Source organism: Cavia porcellus, unplaced genomic scaffold (genome assembly GCF_034190915.1).
Source record: "Cavia porcellus strain 051 isolate PalLab524CR breed Dunkin Hartley unplaced genomic scaffold, mCavPor4.1 scaffold_21, whole genome shotgun sequence".
NCBI classification, from domain to species: Eukaryota; Metazoa; Chordata; class Mammalia; order Rodentia; family Caviidae; genus Cavia; species Cavia porcellus.
Genome location: NW_026947504.1, coordinates 61,390,414 through 61,413,331, shown reverse-complemented (window position 1 = coordinate 61,413,331; position 22,918 = coordinate 61,390,414). Strand labels below are relative to the sequence as shown.

General features: G+C 36.1%; 1 protein-coding gene across 3 annotated transcripts in view; it reads left to right on the top strand.

Annotated features, from left to right (window-relative positions):
* The window catches only part of Zc3h13 (zinc finger CCCH-type containing 13), a 76,962-nt gene that overhangs the window by 38,578 nt on the left and 15,466 nt on the right, over positions 1–22,918 (top strand). For all 3 annotated transcript variants that reach the window (XM_063232761.1, XM_003477477.5, XM_063232762.1), the window contains 7 exons: positions 820–1,130; positions 3,640–4,104; positions 9,327–9,518; positions 13,407–13,956; positions 16,522–16,625; positions 16,976–18,163; positions 20,039–20,554. In XM_063232761.1, the coding sequence (XP_063088831.1) occupies positions 820–1,130; positions 3,640–4,104; positions 9,327–9,518; positions 13,407–13,956; positions 16,522–16,625; positions 16,976–18,163; positions 20,039–20,554 (3,326 nt within the window). The remainder of the gene's footprint in view (positions 1–819; positions 1,131–3,639; positions 4,105–9,326; positions 9,519–13,406; positions 13,957–16,521; positions 16,626–16,975; positions 18,164–20,038; positions 20,555–22,918) is intronic.

Below are 22,918 nucleotides of genomic sequence, written 5' to 3'. Positions count from 1 at the left end.
AGTGTTGGTGCCACCCACAAGAAAAGGCAGATTATTTAAGATAACATATACTTGGTATATGTATATAACATAAGTATATGATAAGGTAACATATACTTTCTTGTCCTTTTCTTAACTCTAGTATTCTTTCACAGTTCAAAATACCAACCTAGACAGCGCAGGTTTTGTTTGACTTAGCTAGTTGTAATTTCCCATTTCCTATAGCCTCAAATTTACAGCTATTTTTACACCCGTTTTCTACCTAGATATTTGTTGTTTTCTCGGTAGCTGTTCACACTTTCAGGTTATCACAGTAAATTCCGTATTTGTAAGCTAGCATAGATAGTCTTCGCTCAGGAAGAATGCTGCCTGAAAGAGGAGTGTGTCTGGGCTTGGCACCGAGGCTTGGGAGACAGGCACTGCGTATTTTTTCTAGAGCTATTATTTCCACTTGACCAGCAAATGAGGCACATTTAAAAATAGTTTATAAATTCTGTATCATTGTTTTATTCTTTTTTTTTTTGCTTTAAAATTTTAAAATTTTTAAAAACTTACAATTTTATAGCATTGTGAGTTAAGATTTATCCTAAAATGTTGCTTATATTTTTAGCTTTAACTTTTACATTCAAGGGCCAGGGATTTGGCTTAGTGGTATAAGAGCCTGCCTGATGAGCAGGAAGTTGTGAGTTTGATCCCCGTACTTTAAAAAAAAAAAAAAAAAAAAAAACAATCAAATAACTTTTACATTCAGTCTTGTTTTTCCTTTGACTAGAGTAGAAGGCTCCTGAACAGGTTTTTAAAAAAACTAATTAATTAACTTTTGACTGTTTACCCTCATAGATCCACTTCCCCGGCAGGACAGCATCATTCTCCTATATCTTCTAGGCATCACTCATCATCTTCTCAGTCTGGATCATCTATTCAAAGACATTCCCCTTCTCCTCGCCGAAAAAGGACGCCTTCGCCATCCTATCAGCGGACGTTGACTCCATCTTTACGACGTTCTGCTTCTCCTTATCCTTCCCATTGTTTGTCTTCTCCTCAGAGAAAGCAAAGTCCTCCAAGACATCGCTCTCCAGTGCGAGAGAAAGGGAGGCATGACCATGAGCGGACCTCACAGTCTCATGATCGGCGTCATGAAAGGAGAGAAGGTGTGCGCCACGTTTTATCTTGTTATTTTAGAGTTATTTTACTAAACTCAATGCTTTCTTTAACTAAAAAGTCAGGATTCATATTTACTGGTATATTAAGGAATAGAAGACAGTGTTGTATTAAGTCTTCTGTTACATATAGACTAAAGGCAACAGGAGATGAGAAAGGAGTGGAATGTAAAATAATAACCCTAACAGGTGAGCCTTTAGAGGTATGCTACGTTGGTTCTTTAATCAGGATGTTTTACTGATTGATTTTGACTATTTGAGTCTTAGTGTTCCCCTTTGTGTTTACTTAATGTGTTATTTAAATAGGCAATAAAGAGAAGAAAAGAGTTTAAAATTTTTCATCTGAAGTGTTGATAAAGAGGTTAGGGCTGAAGAAGCTTTCAAGTCAGTTCAACCAAGTTATTGAATTTCTAGCTGTAAAGCCATAATAAAGAAGAAGGGATGGAGGTATAAAACTCCTTCCTAAGATGTGCCAAGCCCTGGGTTCTGTCATTGGTACTAAAAAGGAAAAAAATAAAAGAACGTAAAGTAAACAAAACCACCTTTCTTTTTTCTTAGAGTTCTAAGAATTAAGTTAGTGTCAGATAAGCCACTCCCTAAACAAGCCGAGATGCTCACCGTCAAATAGCTGTCATCTCTTTCTGTGCTTCTTACCTCTCTTTATTTAACTTTTCTTCATTTCTCCTGAGTTGGTTTTGAATGCAGTAAATACTCAGGAATTACTTGTTTACATGCAACATTACTTTTTAATACACATTTAAATCCTTCTCTGTGGAGTATAATAAACGATCTTCTATGAAAGATTCTGAATTTAGTTGTTCTCTTCCTTTCAATAATCCCAGCAGTATTTAATCAAATTTTTACTTTAAAAAATGGTGCATGTATATGTGAGGACCAGGAAAAAAACCTATTCCTTATTTATAGACCTATTCCTTATTTATGTGACTCTGGAGCCAGATCAGTGCAGTAGTGTCTATGAAACTTTGTTTATGGTATGTTTATGAGACACATGATGGAAGAACCTTTAGTGCAGTGTTTATAGGACATTGATAGGATGGGAAAAATGTCTTATATCTATGTTAATTTTACAAAAACGTTTACCAACTAGAGCTGACCAAGATATAATATAAATTTAATGATTATCAAAAAACATTATGAAATAGTCTGATAAAGAGAAGATAATATGCATTGAACCCCATAGAAATGCTATTTTGTATGTGGTAAGATTTATGATACAGGAAGAGTCTTTAGTAACAGGATATTTCTTTAACTTTCCATAAAAGATATTTAGCAAATGTTTATTCTATATTTTGATGTCATTTTTTGAAGTAAGGATAATATCAGTGGGATTATGGGTAGGTAGGTAAAGAATAAAATATAATAATTAGATATATTTTTAAGGACAGGGATATCACGAAGAAAGGGACAGGTACTGAATGAACACATTTTAAGGCTCTGCTGGTATAGGAGGGGGTGTCATCCTTTTATGCAGGTGACGGTGATATGTCAGGTCCTTGCCTCTGGCTTCTGTCATTAAACAGCATTTATGGGTATAAATGTATAGCCAAAGGCATTGGCGAGGAAGATAGGTTATTGATGTAAAGGTTTAAAGGCCTTTTGGACACTGGGTATTTGAGTCTTTGAGAAAGTCTATGGCCCTAACTAAAAGTGGCAAAGAAAAGAAGGTAAGTGTGTATTTTAGACATAAGGCTGCACTAGTTACTAGAATATCTTCAGATTGGGACAGTTCCAGAGAGCAGCCTTCAGAAGAATTTAATTAAATAAAAGCAGAAAGACAGGATTAAATTTTGGAATTCTTATTAAATTTTGGCTGCATGTCAGATTTATTTATGTTATAATCAGTTTATGCCTTTTCTAGGCATAAATAGTGATTTCTAATCTTCACTGTTTCCCACAAGGATGTGGGATTGACTAAGCCATCAAATCTTTGGGCCCCTATTTCTTGATACATATAAAATGACAGGTTTGGTTTAGTTAATCGGTGAGGTTCAGTTTTTAAAATGAAATTATTTTTTTCTGTGACATATTAGAAATCCATTAAGAAAGCTGTAAAGATTGTTGTACAAATACCATTAAGAGCTCAGGAAAAGTGATAAACAATATTTATTTGCCAGGCAGCTTGCTAAGCATGAGCTATTCTTCAGTGCTATAGGTGAGCTGGTCACAATGTGTCCTTGTCTCCTTTATACTTGGTGGATTTGGTTAACGTCATGGATTGCCTCCAGATCTAAAAGTAGTTTCTATAAAATAAGTTGTCAGTGGCACAGATCCACTTACCTGTTTCAACTGTTTAGGATCAAGTGTCCATAAAATTCTTTTGAATTTTTGTATATAGATGATTTTATTATTTGCCTATGTTTTCTTTTTTTCTGCAAAGAACATGAATTATTTTGTAATAAAAGTTTAAAAGCTCTGTAATGTCTTGTTTCCTGAACATTTTTTAAAGGAATTACAGTTGGTTTCCAAAATTGTGTTGCAGAAACTAGAGGCAAAAGGGATAGAGAAAAGGACACAAGAGAGGAACGAGAGTATGAACAGGATCAGAGTTCTTCCAGAGACCACAGAGATGACAGAGAACCTCGGGATGGTCGGGACCGGAGAGAGGCGAGAGAGACTAGAGAACGCAGGGAACTGAGAGACTCCAGAGACCTCCGGGACTCTCGGGAGATGAGGGATTATAGCAGAGACACGAAAGAGAGCCGGGATCCCAGAGACTCTCGTTCCACGCGCGATGCTCATGATTACCGGGACCGCGAAGGTCGAGATACGCATCGAAAGGAGGAGACATACCAGGAGGAATCCCGGAGTTATGGCAGAAACCACTTGAGAGAAGAAAGTTCCCGTACTGAAATAAGAAATGACTCCAGAAACGAGTCTCGAAGTGAAATTAGGAATGACCGGATGGGCCGAAGTAGGATGAGAGGTCCAGAGTTACCTGAAAAGGGTAAGGTTTTTCACTTGTTGTAAAAGGGATCTTGTATATTCATTTTTAAATTTTTATTAACACATTTGCGGTACATGAAGTTGACACTTACCTTAGGGAGTAGGTACCTATACAAAACATATCTTAGTTCTTTTTATTCCCCTTCCCTTCCCTATCCATCTTCCTCTATCTATAGATTCCCTTTCCCCATTTTCATTATTTTTGGGGTTTTCTTTATTTTTTTTTTTTTTTCAGTTCATGTTTGCACATTACAGTGTTTACAGTCATCATGGGTATTTGACACATGGGCATGAAATAAATCTTTTATGTCCCCTTCTCACCCTTTAGTCTTTAGTCTCTTGGCTCCCTTCCCATTTGTAGAATCAGTTTTTTATTTTGCTCTTTTCTCTTGCATTCAGTATTCAAATGAGAGAAACCACACAGCATATAAGTTTGTATGCGTGGTTTATTTCATTGAACGCTGTATTTTCCAGGTGTATGTGTACAGATGTCTCAAATTTTATTTATAGCCATGTAGTATTCCATTATATATAGATACTGTATTTTCTTTATCTGTTCATCTGTTGATAGGCATGTAGGCTGCTTCCAGGAGTTAGTTCTTTTGAATTGTGCTTCTGTAAACATTGGTATGCCTGTATCACTGTATCATGTACCTTCATATAGAAAATAATAAGCCTCCTAAGATTTCTTTTCTAAATACATAATTTCTTGCATTCAATTTCATTATTTTGTCTAAGTCTAAATAAGTTGAATTTGTGATTTTCCCCTGTAAATTATGTATAAGAATTATTAAAATAACAAAACTCAGGGACCCAGAACGGATTGTATATACCCTGGTTGGATTATATCCATTTACTAAGAAAATTAGTATCAAGCCAAACATTAGAATTAGAAGTAATTTCTGGTAAGCTGATATATATAATAAGATAATCATTAAAATAATTAAAATAACATATTCTCAAATTGGCAGCATCATAAAGACTAGTTTACATATTCTTCATTATTAGCACTTGCTTTACATAGCATCTTGAGTCATTTCTCTTCCCTGAGAAAATACTTACACCCAGACGATGTCAAGATTATTCATGACTGTTATCTTGAACTTCTTTCTGCAGCCACGTCTCTGTCTGCCCCTCACACATTGCTGCAGAATCATATTACTCCTTTTCACTGGTTTGTTTATCAGTTCCTGGTCAGTACTATTGCCTCACATTTAAGTGTTGATTTTCCCTCAACTTCTGCATAATTGCTCTGACTTTTCAAGTAATTTTACTTTTTCAAGTAAATTTTAGAAAATTTTTAATTTCATGAATAATTATTAGATTTTTATTTCAAATGTATTTGTTGATTTATATCTTTTTACCCATTAAGAGATAGATATATAGATATAGGTATATCAAATATCTTCTCAGGTCCCCTCTTTTTGTTGCCCCTCTCTCTCTCCCTATATATATTTTTTTTCTTTTTAAAGGAAACTTTAAAATAATGCATTCACATGGTTCAAAATTTCAGCAGCACAAAAAGCTATTAGTAGAAGCTTTTGCTTTTCTATTGCCCGCCATTCTTTACCAGCTTTGTATCTTTCCCAAAACATTTAATACAAACAAATGTGTATGTCTATTATATTTTTCTAATCTTTTTCACACTTTTATAGTGAATAGCAGTCTACCTGTATGCTAAATTAAGTCTTTTAAAGCCTGACATGCTTATTGCAGATTCATGAAAATGGTAATTATATTTCTATATTAATTGCAAGGGATGTATTTTCCTAATAGATCTAATTAAAGTCTTTTAATATATATGGGAACAGTCAGACTTGGTACTTCGTTTCTGATTAGTACTTTCTGTCAGTAACTTAGCTCATGGCTTATGTGAGGATATCCCCTGGAGCCTCTTGTGTTCAGAGCTGTCTTGTGAAGGTGATTGGTCAGTGGGGTGTTCTGCTGGCTTGGTTAGGAGGTGGGCGTGGTCTGAAGAGGGAGGTCACTGAGGATGTACAGTAGGTTATTCTGCTCTACCGTATCTCACTTACCAGCTCCTACCTTTGACTCCTCCCTTCACTTACTGCCACTTTGGCATGAACAGGTTTTCACTATCCAAGCCTTTCCACCACGCTGCCAACCATGTGTGTGCTTAAGCTTCTAAACCCCTCCTTGAAGTTACAAGTATTGATATTTTGTCCTAGCCATGAGAAAAGTGACTAAGATGACATCTCTGTCATTAGTACTGTACTGTTGAATATAAATAGAATGATTTTGCTTTGCTTCCTTTTTTTTTTTTTTTTTTTTTGTCCTTTTCCTTTTTATCAGTACCAGGGATTGAACTCACGACCGCACACTTGCAAGGCAGGCGCTTATGCTGCTGAGCTAAATCCCCAGCCCCTTTGCTTCCAGTTTTAAAGTATTGTTGCTGGCATTAAGTTTTTGCAGTTGCTTTTTATTCTGTTCCCTAATTTTTCTAACTTTCTTTTGTTTTGAAGATCATGTAGTTTATCTCTTTTACCTTATTACTTATGGAGATATATTTAACTACCCCTGAATTCCTGAGATAAATGTAATTTTGTCAATTTTTTAAAGTTCTACAATATTAAATTTTCAAATAAGCATGTATGTTTTTGAAATTGTCACACCATCACTGGTAGTGTGCACTGGTAATGTTTAATTGTTCAGAACAAGTTCCAACTTTACCTTTTGCCAGTTCCCGTAGTAGAGATAACTCCTGCTGGCGCAGATTTTGAGCTACCAATATGTCATCACTATATGTGGAGTTGGGAGGAGTGGTCCACTGCTGGCTCTGATGAGCCACTGTGAACAGGGAAGGATTGTGTGTGTGTGTGTGTGTGTGTGTGTGTGTGTGTGTGTGTGGTCTTTTGTTTTTCATTGTGAAGTTTGACCGGCAACTCAGTTAAGCTAGCCATGTAAAATGTATTACTTCTTGTTGTCTTCCTTAAAACAATCTACATATAGTTACATGTTCTTTAAAAGTTTGGTGACATTTGTCTGGTGGTTAGAGATTTTACACCAAATGAGTTTTTCTGATACATGTAGATTGTGTGTCTTCTTGAAACATTTCTAGTTTTGTTTTGTTTTGACCTCTAGGAAATTCACCTCAAACTTGCGACAGAAAGTATTCATAAATTTACTTTTAAAGATTTTTTTGTCATTGTAATATATTGCCTCATTTTTTTTTCTTGATCAGTCATGCCAAAGGTTAGTTACCTTTGAGTGTTTTCAAAGAACAAATAATTTGATCTTTTTTTAGATTTCTTTGTGTCTTGTGTCCTGCTTCATTAATTTCTATTACATTTTATTCTTTTGTGAACTATATACTGTTTGAATTAGTAGTCATTCTAAACATTGTACATTTTAATGATATATTCTTTGACTCACTGATTTTATAGAAATTGAGTTTTAGGTTTCCAGTAAGTCTTCTTTGCTTTGCTTGCTTGCTTGCTTGCTTGCTTTCTTGTATCAGGGATTGAACTTACAACCTTGTGCATACCATGCAGGTGCTTGGTATCAATAGATTATTACTTTAATGTATCCTCTTAAAAATTTAATGTTTTTAAAAATGCATTTTGAACTAATTAGAGAATTGCAGGAGATTGCAAAGAAGTATATAAGGATACTCTTTATACCCTTCCTTCAGCTTTCCCAGTGTTAATATCTTACCTTTGGTCAAGTATGGAAACCAAGAGATTAATACTAGTGTAATCCATAGAGTTTATTCAGATTTCACTGGTTATAAATACATTTGTGTGTGTGTTTCTTGTGTGTTTGTAGTGCTACGTACTTTTATGACGTATATTGCTTTCTCTGCAATCAAGGTACTCAATCTGAGCCACATGTGGTATATACCCTGTTCCCAGTACTCAAAAGGCTAAGAAAATATCACTTGAGGCCAGCCTGGGCAATATACTGAGACTATCTCCCTCCTCTCCAAAAAAGAAGCTCAAACACATGTAAAATTTCCTTCATTTACAAACTTTATAGCTACATCCATACCTTTCCCTTATACCCGAGCCATTTGGTATGTCTTACATCTTACATTTTTTCATGTATATGTCATAAATAGAATCAAGCTTTATATATTCTATTGACATTATTTTGTTTTTATTGTTCTTTTGTATGTTTGTTTGTTTGTTTTAGGCAAGGTCTCACTATGCAGTTCAGATTGGCCTGCAATTCACTGAGTAACCTAGGCTGGCCTTGAACTCACAGTGATTCTCCTGCCTCAGCCTGCCAAGTGGGATCAGAGTCATGTGCTACTACCTCTGGCTTCGCACTGACTTTTTAATCTTGTAATTTATTCTGACTGTTGCATCTGTTAATAGTGGATTCTTTATTGCTGAATACTGTCCCATGGTACAGGTGTTCTGTGATCTGACCATTTACCGCTGAAAGACATTTTAGTACTTTCCAGTGTGAGGATATGATAAATAAAACTACTAAAGGTATTTGTTTCCCGTATCTAAGTGAAAAGTTTCACATATCACTTCATGTCACCAAATTGTTTTGGTTCTATATTGGAATATTTTCATCATAAACTAGCATTAGATATAAAGTGGTTTTGTTTTGTTTTGTTGCTTTCTGTGTTAAGTTCATCATCTTTTTATGTTTCCATTGTTAACCTTTTCATAGATATAGAAAACTGGGACTTACCAAAGTAGTCATTTATTGAGCAACTAGTGTATTCTGATCCAAAGTTTGGTAGTTTTTTTAACAGTGACTACCACATTTAAGAAAACAAAAACAATTTAGAGGCTTTTTTTTAGGAGGAAAAGTTGTGATTGATGGAGCTTGAATAAAGTAAGTATGTGTCTTTTCTCTTGTTGCTGGGACAAACTGTCTGACACACAAAGGGAAAGAAAGGAAAGGTTTATTTAGCTCACAGATTATGGAAGTTTTTTATATGTAATCTGCTGGTTCCAAGGCATGGCAGAGGAGCAGTAGTTCATGGCCGCAGAAGACAGCAAAAGCAACCAAGTGCAAAAGGAAGAAGCAGGCCTGTTTTCTTCCCTTATGTTGCATGTAGGCTACCCAATCTAGAGTCAGTGTAACCCTCACATCCCCAATCCCAGCACTAGACAATGAACCCATCACAAACTCTAGATTTAGTCACCTCCAAAAAGTTGACCATACTACCACTGAAGCTTTGAAGGGACATCTAGACACAAACCATGACAATATGTTTAACATCTGTGTAAATATCCTTTTGTTTAGGAAGCCGGGGAACCAGAGGCTCTCAAATTGATAGTCACAGTAGTAGTGGCAACTATCACGACAGCTGGGAGACTCGAAGTAGCTACCCTGAGAGGGACAGATATCCAGAAAGAGACAGCAGAGATCAAACAAGGGACTCTTCCTTTGAGAGAAGACATGGGGAGAGAGACCGACGTGACAACAGAGAAAGAGGTTTGTCATACGGAGTGTTATTACATAGTGGCCAGTAGCTGTTGGTGGAATTGTTCTTTAAGTGATTACCAGTTTATATTTAGTATAAAATATCTTTCAATAAAATCTTGCTTGGTTGGTGTAGAACAAATTATGGAACTAGCTAACTACCAGTACCTAAGATGGCAGAATGCAAATGCTAGGTTGCCCTGCTGTGTCTGTCACTTTAACCAAATAGCACATAACTCTGAAGAATGTGGGTGACTGAGTGCTAGCCCAGCCTGTTTTGATTCTAGAAATACCTAAAACTGTTACCAGCAGTCATACAAGGATTGTGAGAGAGCGTGAAAAACAATTGGTGATAGCCCTGGGTATTATTCATGGAAACATTTTATTCATATTCTGTTCTGACAGTATATGTTTGCTTTAGGTAATTTTATGTTTTTGTATGTCTTAAGGTAAAGTTTTCTATTCATCTGTTAGACAATCTATTAGAAAAATTTTGAAGCACAATTACTAAGTACTTAAGGGTTATAATTACTTTTTTTGCAAGCTTTTATTGTCTGTATGCATCAAGACCTTAAATGTTTAAAAAAAGTACGACTTACTGTAATAGTGAGATTAAGACGAAGTTTAGTGGACCAGAGAATTAAATATTTGTGCTTCACTGTAGACTGAGTCAAAGAAAGGATAAAGTATCTTGCATGTGTAGAAATGAGATAACGTCTGTAAGATACCATCTATGTTTGGGAGCTAGATAGATTTTGGGCAGAAGAGGTTGGTTGAGTTGAATTTGTTAAAGGTAAGCCTAAAACGTTTGGATTAAAAGATGTATGGTATTTCCTCAGTTACAGATAGGGGTTTATGTCTGAAATTATTTCTTTCTCAGTATTTTGACATGTTTAACATTATGTTGTAGTACTTTTTTTTTTTTTTTTTTTTTTGTCTATTTTCATATCCTTGCTCAGGTTTATGCCTGAATTTAACAGTGATACTTGGTTTAAACTTTGTGTTCAGCTCAGCCACACATACTAAGCTTCTACTAGGTGCCAACAGCTTTGATAGTTGCTGAACACATATCTTTGACTTGTCTTTTATATTGTCTGTGAGAATACATACGCTAATATGATCTATGTTTCACAATTTAAGAGTAGACCTAAGTAAAATAACTTCTTAATATTATAGAGAATAACTTCCAGAACTGTAACTCATATTCAGGTCTTCTGACTATAAGGCTAATTTCTATTTTATTTTACTGTAATTGTTTCAGTAAGTATCAGTATTATGATTAAAACAGAAGCATTTTTAGCTTAATGGTATAGTGTACAAATATGTGTTGAATACGATACTAGTTACTAGGTTAAGCATTTAGAATACAATATTTCTTGTTCTTATATAACAATGTGGTAGGGAGATAATCCTGTCTCCACAAAAAAGAGGCTTATGAGGCTATCAAGGAAACAAACAAGGGATCCAGGTAGAGGTTTACCTACATTAGAATGTTTATGAAAAAAATTGAGGAAATGACATTTCTGAAGAAGCATAATGTTGGAGAAGCAGCTAGTTCTGCAAAGATTTAAGTGTAAAGCATTCTTTGGAGAGGAAAGAGTAGGTGCAAATTTCTAGAGATGGGAACTATCCTAATATGCCTTAGAAGTAAAAGACAATGCTGCTAGAGTATGATGAGCATTCGGCAGATTGATAAAGATTGAGGGTAGGAGATGTGCCATGTCAGGTACCTTGTTCTGGGCTCAGAGGTTTAAACTTTCCTTTAAATCTGACCTTCACAGTCTAATCATGATAGATAATTAAATTGCAACTGTTTATGGAGTTCTGTAAGAAAATGAAAGATCAAACATAATTCTGAGGGGGTCTGAAGAAAGCTGTTTAAAGAGATAGTATCTGAATTAAGGCTTGAAGAATACATATGTTTGCTAGAAGAAATGATTAAAGACATATTTTGCAAGGAGAGATGTAGCATCAGCAGATACACGGGACTGAAAGAAACACATAATTTAGAATATAGAATTATCTTTTGAGGTTGGGATAGTGTGCTATAATTGGTGGGCAAGGGAAGATATTGGAGAAAAGGACTAATGAGAGACTAGCCCAGTTTGTAAATGACCTAATCAGGGTAAAAAGTTTGAATTTAATTGCTTTTCATTGCTTACACATAATGAGGTTTAAGGAGACACATGAAATAACTTATATTGGAAACATATTAAGAAAGTAAAAGATACCATCCAGTTAGACTGTTGATGACATAGTCATCTGAGAAGGGCTGACTAAGTGAGTGTACTAGTAGTATAGAAATGGGAACAGGAAAAGAAAGAAATATTCTGGAAGTAAAAGTAATGATACTTGGGTATAGTGGCATGGACAGTTTTTGTGAAGAGTTATACCATTCCTTACAATAAGAAAATATGTGAAGAAGGGCACATCTTTGAAGTGCACATTTTGAGGGAAAGACAAGGAACACAGTTTAGGTATATTAGACACATTCTTATCCTTTCCATTTTGTTTTGAAATAAGGACCATTTTTATTTTGGTTGGGAAAATAGAGGTTTAACTAACAAGAAAGTGTATATATAAAGTGCAGCAGTGTGTTCCTGACATAGCTGTATTCAGAAATTTTAAGTATGAATTACAGCAAATTTCAGTGTTGAATTTATTTGAGCTTTTTCTCTAATTGTACTTTTGGTTGTGGTTCCCAAACCAAGAATTCAGACAGCATTCGGGCATACAGAGTTGTTTTGTTTTACTTTAGTTTAGTTTTAAATTCCATGAACTTTAAGTCTGAGAGATGTGGAATCTATAGTAAATACGGATGTCTTGTCTTTTTTCATCAGTGATGAGGAAAGGAAGTTGCTGTATTGAATCCTTCATGAGACATATTCCAGAATTATCCCTGCTCAAATGTTGATGAATGGAACATTTGTCAACTTACTTGACATAGTATAATTTGATATTTATCAGTGGATCAATAGACATTTTTATATGAAAATAGAAACGTCACAGTAGCCTAGATCTGTACCTTAATAGTTGCTTTCACAAATTGCTCTCTTTGGAGAAGTTCACACTTTTTGATCCCAGACTAATTTCCTATTCAAGTAGGCATTTAGATACTATATATTCATTTTCTCTGTGTTTATGTGATTTGTGTGTAGCTTGGAAGAAATATGTAATATATATATATGTATATGTACATATATATAATGCAATGGACTTGTTAGTCAACTTTTTTAAGAAAACAGCTCTTCATTTGAGTAATCATTTAAAACTTTTATTAGTTATTAATTACATAGCACTAATACAAACACTTTTTACATTTCATTGTTCCAAAATTATTAGCCATCAGTACCCTTAATTCTAGTTTAGTTTCGTTCTGTTATATTTTTCTCACATAACAGTTGCACTTTGATGTGTATATATTTTGGCCTGAAATTAGAGGTGTGACTTACGAGGGAAATTTTTTTTTTCCTTCAGCTCCTATGTTCTACACCTCCTGCTGCCCCTATCTTTTGCCACCAGTGTTCTCAGGTCCTGCTGGGGGGACAGAGAAGATCAGAGGTGAAGGGTAGAGATGGCAGAAGGTGGGGCTGGAGCAGTGGGCTGGAGCTAGGGTAGGGAGCATGCAGAGGAAGCGCAAAGGTGGAGCAGTGGGAGGGGAGGAGGGAGATGGGGCGCAGCAGACAGCCGTTAGTGGGCAAATGAAAATTGGATTTAAGAAAGTATTGTTAGAAGGTCTAGAGGTGATTATTATCTGGATGATTATTAAAAGTAAATGTAGTACCTGATTTTTACTTTGTTGCTAGAGTGACCCTAAATACATATAAAACTTAAGATTTGCCATGTTCTTACCTGTAGGTTACATGTCAAATTAATCACTCACAAAACTTTTCATTGTAGATCAAAGACCAAGCTCACCAATTCGACATCAGGGAAGGAATGACGAGCTTGAGCGTGATGAAAGAAGAGAGGAACGAAGAGTAGACAGAGTGGATGACAGAAGAGATGAAAGGGCTAGAGAAAGAGACAGAGAACGAGAAAGAGACAGGGAACGGGAGAGAGAAAGGGAACGCGATCGGGAAAGAGAAAAAGAAAGAGAGCTAGAAAGAGAGCGTGCCAGGGAACGGGAGAGAGAAAGAGAAAGAGAAAAAGAGAGAGACCGTGAAAGGGAGAGAGAGCGTGACCATGATCGGGAAAGGGAGAGAGAGAGAGAGCGAGACAGGGAAAAAGAACGCGAGCGAGAAAGAGAAGAAAGGGAGAGAGAGAGAGAACGGGAACGGGAAAGAGAGAGAGAAAGGGAACGAGAAAGAGCAAGGGAAAGGGATAAAGAACGAGAACGTCAGCGAGATTGGGAAGAAAAAGACAAGGGACGGGATGACCGCAGAGAAAAGCGAGAAGATATGCGAGAAGATCGAAACCCAAGAGATGGACATGACGAGAGAAAATCCAAGTAAGGATGAGCATGAGTAAGGTTTGTAAAGGTACATTTCAGTAAAGAATTCCGAAGATTCAGCTAGTGTTTTGTAGTTGTGCTCCTTAATTTCCTGTTAAATCTTTCTAAGTTACTGTATTTCACATTTTTTATTTTGTGTTTACATATATGGTTGGGGTGTAGCTTTTTTTTTTGGTCTAGGAAAAATAATTTTTAAATTTTATTTTTGAGTCCAAGGACTATTAGTCTCTTTTCTGTTATAACAAAACACCTGAGTCTGAGTAATGTAAAGAAAGGTTTATTTATCTAGTAGTTCTGTAAGGTGAGAGTGCAAGAGTAGGTAGCCACCCTCCCCCCTTATCTGTTCACTGTCTGTTAAGGGCCTATCTTCATAACATGGAAAATGGAACAGGAACACGCTACATGCAGAAGGTCCAAGTGTGTGGGACAGTCTGGCTTTAAAGTAATTCACTATACTAACTCAGTCTTGAGAACGTGAATTCATTCTTAGGTCATTTTCTGAGTGACCTAAACAACTTGTTACAGGATTCTTCATGAGGGGTCCCATAAAATGAAAGTTCTTCAGCAGTGCCGCATTGAGGGTCAAACTTCTAGCACATGACCCTTCCTCTTGGAGACAAACCACAACCCACTGTTTGTTTTTGCTTTCTGATGGCACATAGGTTTTCTTGACTGCTACAGACTTTGTTTTAGCAGGAATCCAACATAAAAGTAATACTGAACTCAGATCCTATCATGTTCTCTACTAATGATGTTAATTAAGTACTAACCAGAGATACAGCCCATACCATTCCTGAGTTTTATATGTTTACACTCATGGAGTCACTACCTCCAGGCTATAAGAAGCATTGGAGATGTTTTGGAAACTAAAGGAATTCCTGTAATCATGCCATGGCTAGAAGGTGACAGATAAAGAAGTATCCTTTCTTGTGTTGTGGAGTGGGCTACTGGGGTCAAAAAAAAAAAAAAAATACGATCTTGACATCTTATGTAGTATATCTGATCGCTCTCTCCCCTTCTTTTTCTCCTCCTCCCTTCCCTCTTCTTCTCCCTTCCTCCTCTAGAACTTACTTCCTTAGTTATCTAGGAAATTGAGAGTTAGTTTTGCTTTTTCCAATTTTAGGGTATGGCTATGTCCATACCCTCAAAGCATTGGAAATAGTATCTCTCTGCTGTTTTCCTCTATGTTAGTTACAGTTTCACAAATATTTTCTCTATATCATGGCTCAGATGGCCACACAATTATGCCTGTCAACCTAGTGTTGTTCTCTGTGTTCAGACTCTTGTTGAGAAATACCCAGTGAGTGACTAAACCAGTTTTTCATCATTGCCACTGTAAATCGTGGTTATGAACAAACAGCACAGGACAGAAGCAGAGCTTTCCTTATGACGTTTCCTGCATTATTTTAAAAAATAAACAAACGTTTAGTAGTGATAAGTCTGCTTTTGCATATAGTAATAGAGCATACCAGAAGGGCAAAACCAGAAGTTTCAAGGCCTAGAGTCATATAGCATAACTTTCACCACATCTCATCATTATAGCAAATCACTAAATGAACTCATGTTTTAGAAATGAGGAAATAGGCCACCTGTGAGAGGGAAAAGCTTTAGATAAAGAATTGCAATAAATTGGAACCTGTGAGTTGTCACACTGCACTTGGGGCTACTACCTCCATATGATCACTCATCTATATAAAGGAAGGAGCTGTCTGGGAGATATGTGTGCAGCATGTGTTTAAACTTTTGAGTGTAATATTTAGAAACAACATTAGTAAAAAAACAAAATAAGTTGTCAAAGTTTAATGAATATATAAGAAAACTCTGATGTAATTCAAGTACCCAAGATACATAAATCATTACTAATTTAAAGATCAACTAAGGAAAAATTGAATGAATGAATGAATGAATGAATGGTTTTATTAGTTTGTCACCAAACAAGTGTCTTGTTCTAAGAAGAGGAAAAGAATTGATTTTTTTTTAATATGCCTCTCACTGGTTTTATAATATGACTAATTTATTCCGCACTACAGTTTTGTGAGATGGACTCTTATACCCACCCACTAATTTCAGATGAAAAAGCTAAGGTTCAAGGAACTTGCTTAACGTTGTCTAATGAGCAATGTGATCACAAGCTGAACTCACAGCATGTTTACTCCAAAGATAATACTAGGTTTTCTCATCCATCTTCCCTGCTTAATACATTTTTATTTAACAGACTTGTAAATTGATGACTGTTTATATTGAAGGGTACATTAATTAATTGATTTGTCTGTTTTAAATACCTTGCCGTATTTAAATCTGGCAGTTTTCACTGTAGTGAGTATACGTGTATAATGAAAGAAATGTTGCTTTGTATTTCAGCTTCACAATTATAAAATATTAGCAAACAATGTAAGGAATTTTTATTAAAATACTGAATACCATTTGTAGGATACAGCAACAGTGTTTCTTTGCTACAACTGTAAGTTCTGGTTATAGTAAGAAAAAAAAAGCTGATAAAAAACATAGTAATTATTTCCAATTTCTGGAATTTTATAAGTTACATTTGCTTGTCCAATTTAGGAAGCGCTACAGAAATGAAGGGAGTCCCAGCCCTCGGCAGTCACCTAAGCGCCGGCGCGAACATTCTCCTGACAGTGACACCTACAACAGTGGCGATGATAAAAGTAAGCACAGTCTGTTTCTGTGTCTCAGTATTCATGTACACTTGTAACACTTGTAACTCTAAGGCCATTTTTTTGAACAAATTGGAACTGATAAATTAAGATTTTTAAGAAGATTTCTTCATACCTCTAATACTTCTAAATACGATCTTTTATGACTAAGTATGTTAGAAACAGTCATAGCAGTAGCTCTTTTTCTATTTGTAGTTAAAGCCAAATTTTTTATCTTACTGAAATTATTGCCATTTAAAATGTTTTTAAATGATAAAGGAGAGATTATCTTCCTATTCTTTAAATGTAATGTACTGTGCTATTAACATGAGGAAAATCTGATTAATTTTCTTTTTATATAGATGAAAAACACAGGCTCTTGAGCCAGGTTGTCCGACCTCAAGAATCTCGTTCTCTGAGCCCATCACACCTCACAGAAGACAGGCAAGGAAGATGGAAAGAGGAAGACCGTAAACTGGAAAGAAAAGAGAGTTCAAGACGCTATGAGGAACAAGAACTCAGAGAGAAAATTTCTTCTGTAGATAAACAGAGAGAACAGGCAGAACTCCTAGAAAGCTCAAGAGCACGTGTACAAGACATTGTGGGCCACCACCAGTGTGAAGATCGTGATATATCTGATCGCGCTCACGATGAAAATAAGAAAAAAGCAAAACTTCAGAAGAAACCTATCAAGAAAAAGAAAGAGGACGATATTGGGATAGAGAGAGGTAATATTGAGACAATATGTGAAGATAGTCAAGTCTTTTCACCAAAAAAAGGACTGAAGAAGAAAAGTATTGAAAAAAAACATAAAAGATCAAAAGGTGACTCTGATATTTCTGATGAAGAAGCAGTCCAGCAAAGTAAGAAGAAAAGGGGCCCACGGACTCCCCCTATGATAACCAAAGAGGAACTGGTTGAAATTTCCAGTGGTAAGGATGGCACACCAGAGGATCCTCAGAAGAAAGAAGACACAGCCTTTAGCGACTGGTCTGACGAGGATGTGCCTGACCGGACAGAGATGACAGAACTAGAGCGTTCTGCCACTGCTACTACTCCTGGTAGTACCCCTTCTCCTCTGTCTTCTCTTCTCCCTCCTCCGCCTCCTATGATTGGTAGTGCTACTGCCCTCACCTCTGCCTCCATTACAGCTGCCACCTCCTGTGGCACCTCTGGCACCTCCATGAACAACAGCAATGCCCCTTTTGCCAGTGAAGACTCACATAGAAAATGCCACAGAACACGGGTGGAAAAAGTAGAGGCACCTCACATGACTATAGAGGATGCACCACATCGCAAGCCACTGGATCAGAAGAGGAGCAGCAGCCTCGGGAGCAATCGGAGCAATCGGAGTCAAACCTCTGGTCGCTTGCGCTCCCCGTCCAATGATTCTGCCCATCGGAGTGGGGATGACCAAGGTAGTCGAAAAAGAGTGTTGCATAGTGGCTCAAGAGACAGAGAAAAAACAAAAAGCCTGGAAATCACAGGAGAGCGAAAATCTAGGATTGATCAGTTAAAGCGTGGAGAGCCCAACCGAAGTACTTCTTCAGGTAATAAAGTTGAATTATGATCTAATCAGTGTTTCTTACGTTAGTATATTTTATACAAATTATGATTCTAAAATAGTGCTAAATTGGTTACTTTGTACTGCCTTAAATTTTATGGAACTTAAAAAAGAACCATGCTACCTATTAAAATCTCACCTGTTATCACTTTAACACCAATATTATAACAGTGTTACTAGTTTAATATGATTTTAGTGACACATCTTGAGCTAAAGTCTTAGGTTTTTAAGTCCTGTTGTAAAACCTACAGTACCAACCTTTTTGCTATCCTTCCTATATTCTGTACTGGTTTTTAACCAGAGAAAACAAGATGGTAGTAAGGAGAGGTCAAAGAATGAAGTAATCAGGGTTTTTTTGGGTTGTTTTTTTTTGTTTGTTTGTTTGTTTTTTTTTTTGGTACCGAGGATTGAACTTACAACTTCACATTTGCCACACAGGTGCTTATGCTGCTGAGCTAAATCCCCAGCCCAGTAATCAGTTTTCTTAGTTCCTAACCGATTAATTGACATTTCTTTCAAGATATCTTGTATCTGCATTAGAAATAGTCATGAAAGACCCATGCACCACTTGAAATTGAACCCAAGGCTTTTACACTAAGCTACATCTCCAGCCCTTTTTATTTTTTGAGACAGGTTTGTTTAGATTGCTATTATACAGGCTAGCCTCAAACTTTCAGTCTCCTGCCTGGGCCTCCAGAGAGCTAAGATTATAATGTACACCACCATGTCCAGTTATAGAAAATTTTGTTTCTATACTTTAGCTTTAAGCAAGAAAGAAATTTCCCCTTAAAATGAGTTGTTTGGAGAGAGAGAGAAATGCATAATAGTAGACTTTATATAAATGTAATAGTATATAATGAGAATATTAAATACTGAAAAATATGTAGGATATAGAAGATAAATTATAAATTTTCAAAAGCCTTAAAGTATTTTGTTTTTATTTTATTATATGTTAACTTTTTATGTATGGCATTTTTAATTTTTTTTTTAATTTCTTAAAGAGAAAAAACAAAAAAGTGACATAAAAACAACAACTTCAAGAACAAAAACTCAATAATATAGGCTTTCAAAACAAGATGATAGGAATTTAACAATAGTTGTAATATTACATATTATATTCAAAAGAATTGCTTAGATTAACAAATATGGACATGCAAAATTGATCTAATTGTATAAGAATTAACTGTTCTGGTCATTACAGAAATGCAAATTAAAACAACACTGAGATTCCATCTCATTCCAGAAAGAATGGCCAAGATCAAGAAATCAACCAATAACAAGTGCTAGAGGGGCTGTGGGGGAAAAGGAACTCTTCTCCACTGTTGGTGGGAGTGTAAGCTGGTACAAACACTGTGGAAATCAGTGTGGAGGTTCTTCAAAAGCTAGGATTAGAAGTCCCATTTGACCCAGCTGTCCCACTTCTGGACATTTTCCCAGAAGAATTAAAAACCTCATAGCACAGTTATATATTTGTGCCCATGTTTATAGCAGCACAGTTTATAATAACTAAATCTTGGAAACAATGCAAATGCTCATCAACTGGGGAATAGATAAAAAAGAGACAGTATTTTTATACAGTTGAGTACTAAGCTATAAACAAGGTTTTTATAGGTAAATGGATGAGACTTGAGACCATACTCATAAGTGAAATAAATCAGATTCACATGTATAAATACCATATTGTCTCCTTAGTGTAAGAAATTGAAAGAATAAGATCTAAAATCTATAATAGATATTGTGAAAGGATAAGAAAATACTCAAAGGGGAAAAATAACTGGGATGGGGAAAGAGAAAAGAAGGAAAGCAAAAGAAAAAGATATAAATTTGTTTAGATGTATATAAAATGGTATTTGTGTTTTAGATCGCCAGGATTCACGAAGCCATAGTTCAAGAAGAAGTTCTCCTGAGTCAGATCGGCAGGTCCATTCAAGATCTGGGTCATTTGACAGCAGAGATAGACTTCAAGAACGAGATCGATATGAGCACGATAGAGAACGAGAGAGAGAGCGGAGAGACACAAGGCCGAGAGAGTGGGACCGAGAAGCTGATAAAGATTGGGCAAGAAACAGAGATCGTGATAGATTGCGGGAACGAGAGAGAGACCGAGACAAAAGGAGAGACTTGGACAGAGACAGAGAGAGACTAATTCCTGATTCTCTTGATAGAGACAGAGAAAGAGAGAGAACTTTCGAGAGTTCTTCTCAAATAGAGTCTATGAAACGCAGTGAATTAAAACTGGAGAATGAACATGAAAGAGACCTAGAAGGCTCTTCTCGAGACTCTGTAGCTTTGGATAAAGAAAGAATGGATAAAGATCTGGGGTCTGCACAGGGATTTGAAGATCTGAGTAAAGCAGAGAGAACTGAGAGTGTGGAAGGTGAGTGTTTCTTGGTTCCTTTGCTTTTCTGATTTTGTGGGAATTAAACAAGTATTTTCTTTTGAAAGGCCATCTACAAATAGGCAGATTGACTCATTCTTTTGCAGCGGAAATAAGTTTATAAAGAAAGCCCTTCTGATTTTAAAAAAGTGTTCTACTCAGTACTACTTTCAGTGCACATTTGGTTCCAGCAAGCCTAATGAGCTAACAAAACATGATTGAAATAAGAGAATGGAGAGCTATCAGAGTTAAGTAATCAGTTCCGTTAGTGCCTAACCATTGAAATAAAAGATTGCTTAGATGCAGTCTCTATAGATGTTAAAGAATAACAGTGACATCCTTTACTTAGGTGTCAAAAAAAAAGTCACAAAAATTCAGGTACTTTCTTAATTCAGAGGGATTCAAAAACCTATTAGTGCTTCTTGTTCTCTAGGTCAATTGTGAATGAGATCAAATACATGAAATAATAAGACTCTCAAAACTGAATTAATGACAGATTGACTATGTAACACTGCCGTTGTTTTCCACTAGTAGACCATGAGTAGAGACAAGTTGACACGTCAGAACTGGTGCATCTCTGTGGAGCGTCACTGACCACCCTGGCTCTGTTCACTGCTCTTACTCCCACTCTGCTAGATAAAACTATTTTAATTAAGGCTGAGGGACACTGACTCCAATCACACAAGAAGTATTTCATTGACTAGTTTAATTATTCCCTAATGCTGTACCTCTGTTAGAAACATGGCATGTGATTTCATGCTTTTGTACACCAAATTGAGGTGAACATGTAATGTGAAGAGCTAGACATGATTTTGTTGAGTTCAATAGAAAAATATGTATAATGGGTGGCAGGTTGGGATAGCTAATTAAATAACCAAGAAATATGAGGATCCACTTATACTGTTTTTTGTTTTTTCTTTTTGAGATAGTGTCTTGCTATATAGTTCAGGATGGCCTGGAGCTTACTATGTACAGGCTGCGTCAAACTTGGAGCAGTCCTGCAACTTCAGCCTCCCAAGTGCGGGGACAACAGGCGAGCGCCAGCACTCCTACTTAGGATTCACTTTTTAAAACAGTGTGTTGTACTATAGGCTACATGCTATATATGTGGCAAATTGAAGGAAGTAAACAGCAGATCATTGCTTATGTACTCGTCATGCTTACCTTAGAACAGTGGTGGCAAACCTGTGATTACGCACACCACCCCAGGCATGCAGATCCTTCTCTGTGGGCCTCCAGGCCCAGTCACCCTAGCAGCCAAACATCAGGTAACAGTTGGTTTTTTTCTAAACTAAAATCTCAGTATTCAGGTTTAGTTGTGGACACTGTGATAAAAAGTGGATTTGAGGTTGCAGTTGGGGTACTCGGTTAGTTCACCCTCACTGTCCTAGACGATTGTCCTCAAATCTAGAGAAACCATCCTTTGTCCTCCCATTTTCTGCCTGTCTTTGTACTCACTCTTCCCATTTTCTGGTAGGCATTTTTTTCCCTTTCATCTTCTCATACTGAAAACATCAAGTCTTGATGTGTGTGTGTTACTTCTTCTATGAAACCTTCTAGTGCTATTGGCACTTTATTTTCAAATTTCTGCAGCACTCTACATTTTTTATAACTTTGTATTTTAGTTATTTTTCCAGGGTTTTATCCCAGTGTGCTGTACTCTTTTTATTTTTTAATGGACCATAGCTTTTCATTCTTTGTCATCAAGACTGTAGTGAAGGCACAATAAAAGGGAAATGAATGAAGATGTGTTCTACCTGAACGTTCAAATCCCCACATTTTACTTCTTCATGAATTACAGCTCAGATGATAGGACTAATCCTTTCTCTCAAAATTGTCCTTGAAATTCTGTCTGCCTGGGACTGTCCAGCTCTGGTATCAGTGCTTGTATCATCTGTTATAATTTTTTTATTGCCACATGATCAATCACATATGGCCTACAGTAAAATTCACTATTTTTAAAAGTGGATCTGTGTATCTCTTGATTAGCTAATTAGATGTTCCAATATGTCATTCATTACATGTATTTTCTCTCGACTTGACAACATTTTTACCTCAGCCTTCTTCATATTACTCTCATTTCAAATTTAAGTATGAATAGCATCAAATCATAAGCCATGTTTCTAATGGAAGTGTAACCTTGGGGAATAATTGAATATAATTAAACTAATCACTATGAAAGCTCTCTTGTAATTTCTGTCATTCTTCCTCATTCCTAGGATACATGGTTTGCCAGTTGTGGCTACAGATAATACAGGATAGAAATTTAGAAGTGAATCACTTGCTGTACAGAATATTTTATTTTATATATTTTATTTATATTATCTATATTTTATTCATTTATAACAGGAATACGAGTTGGGT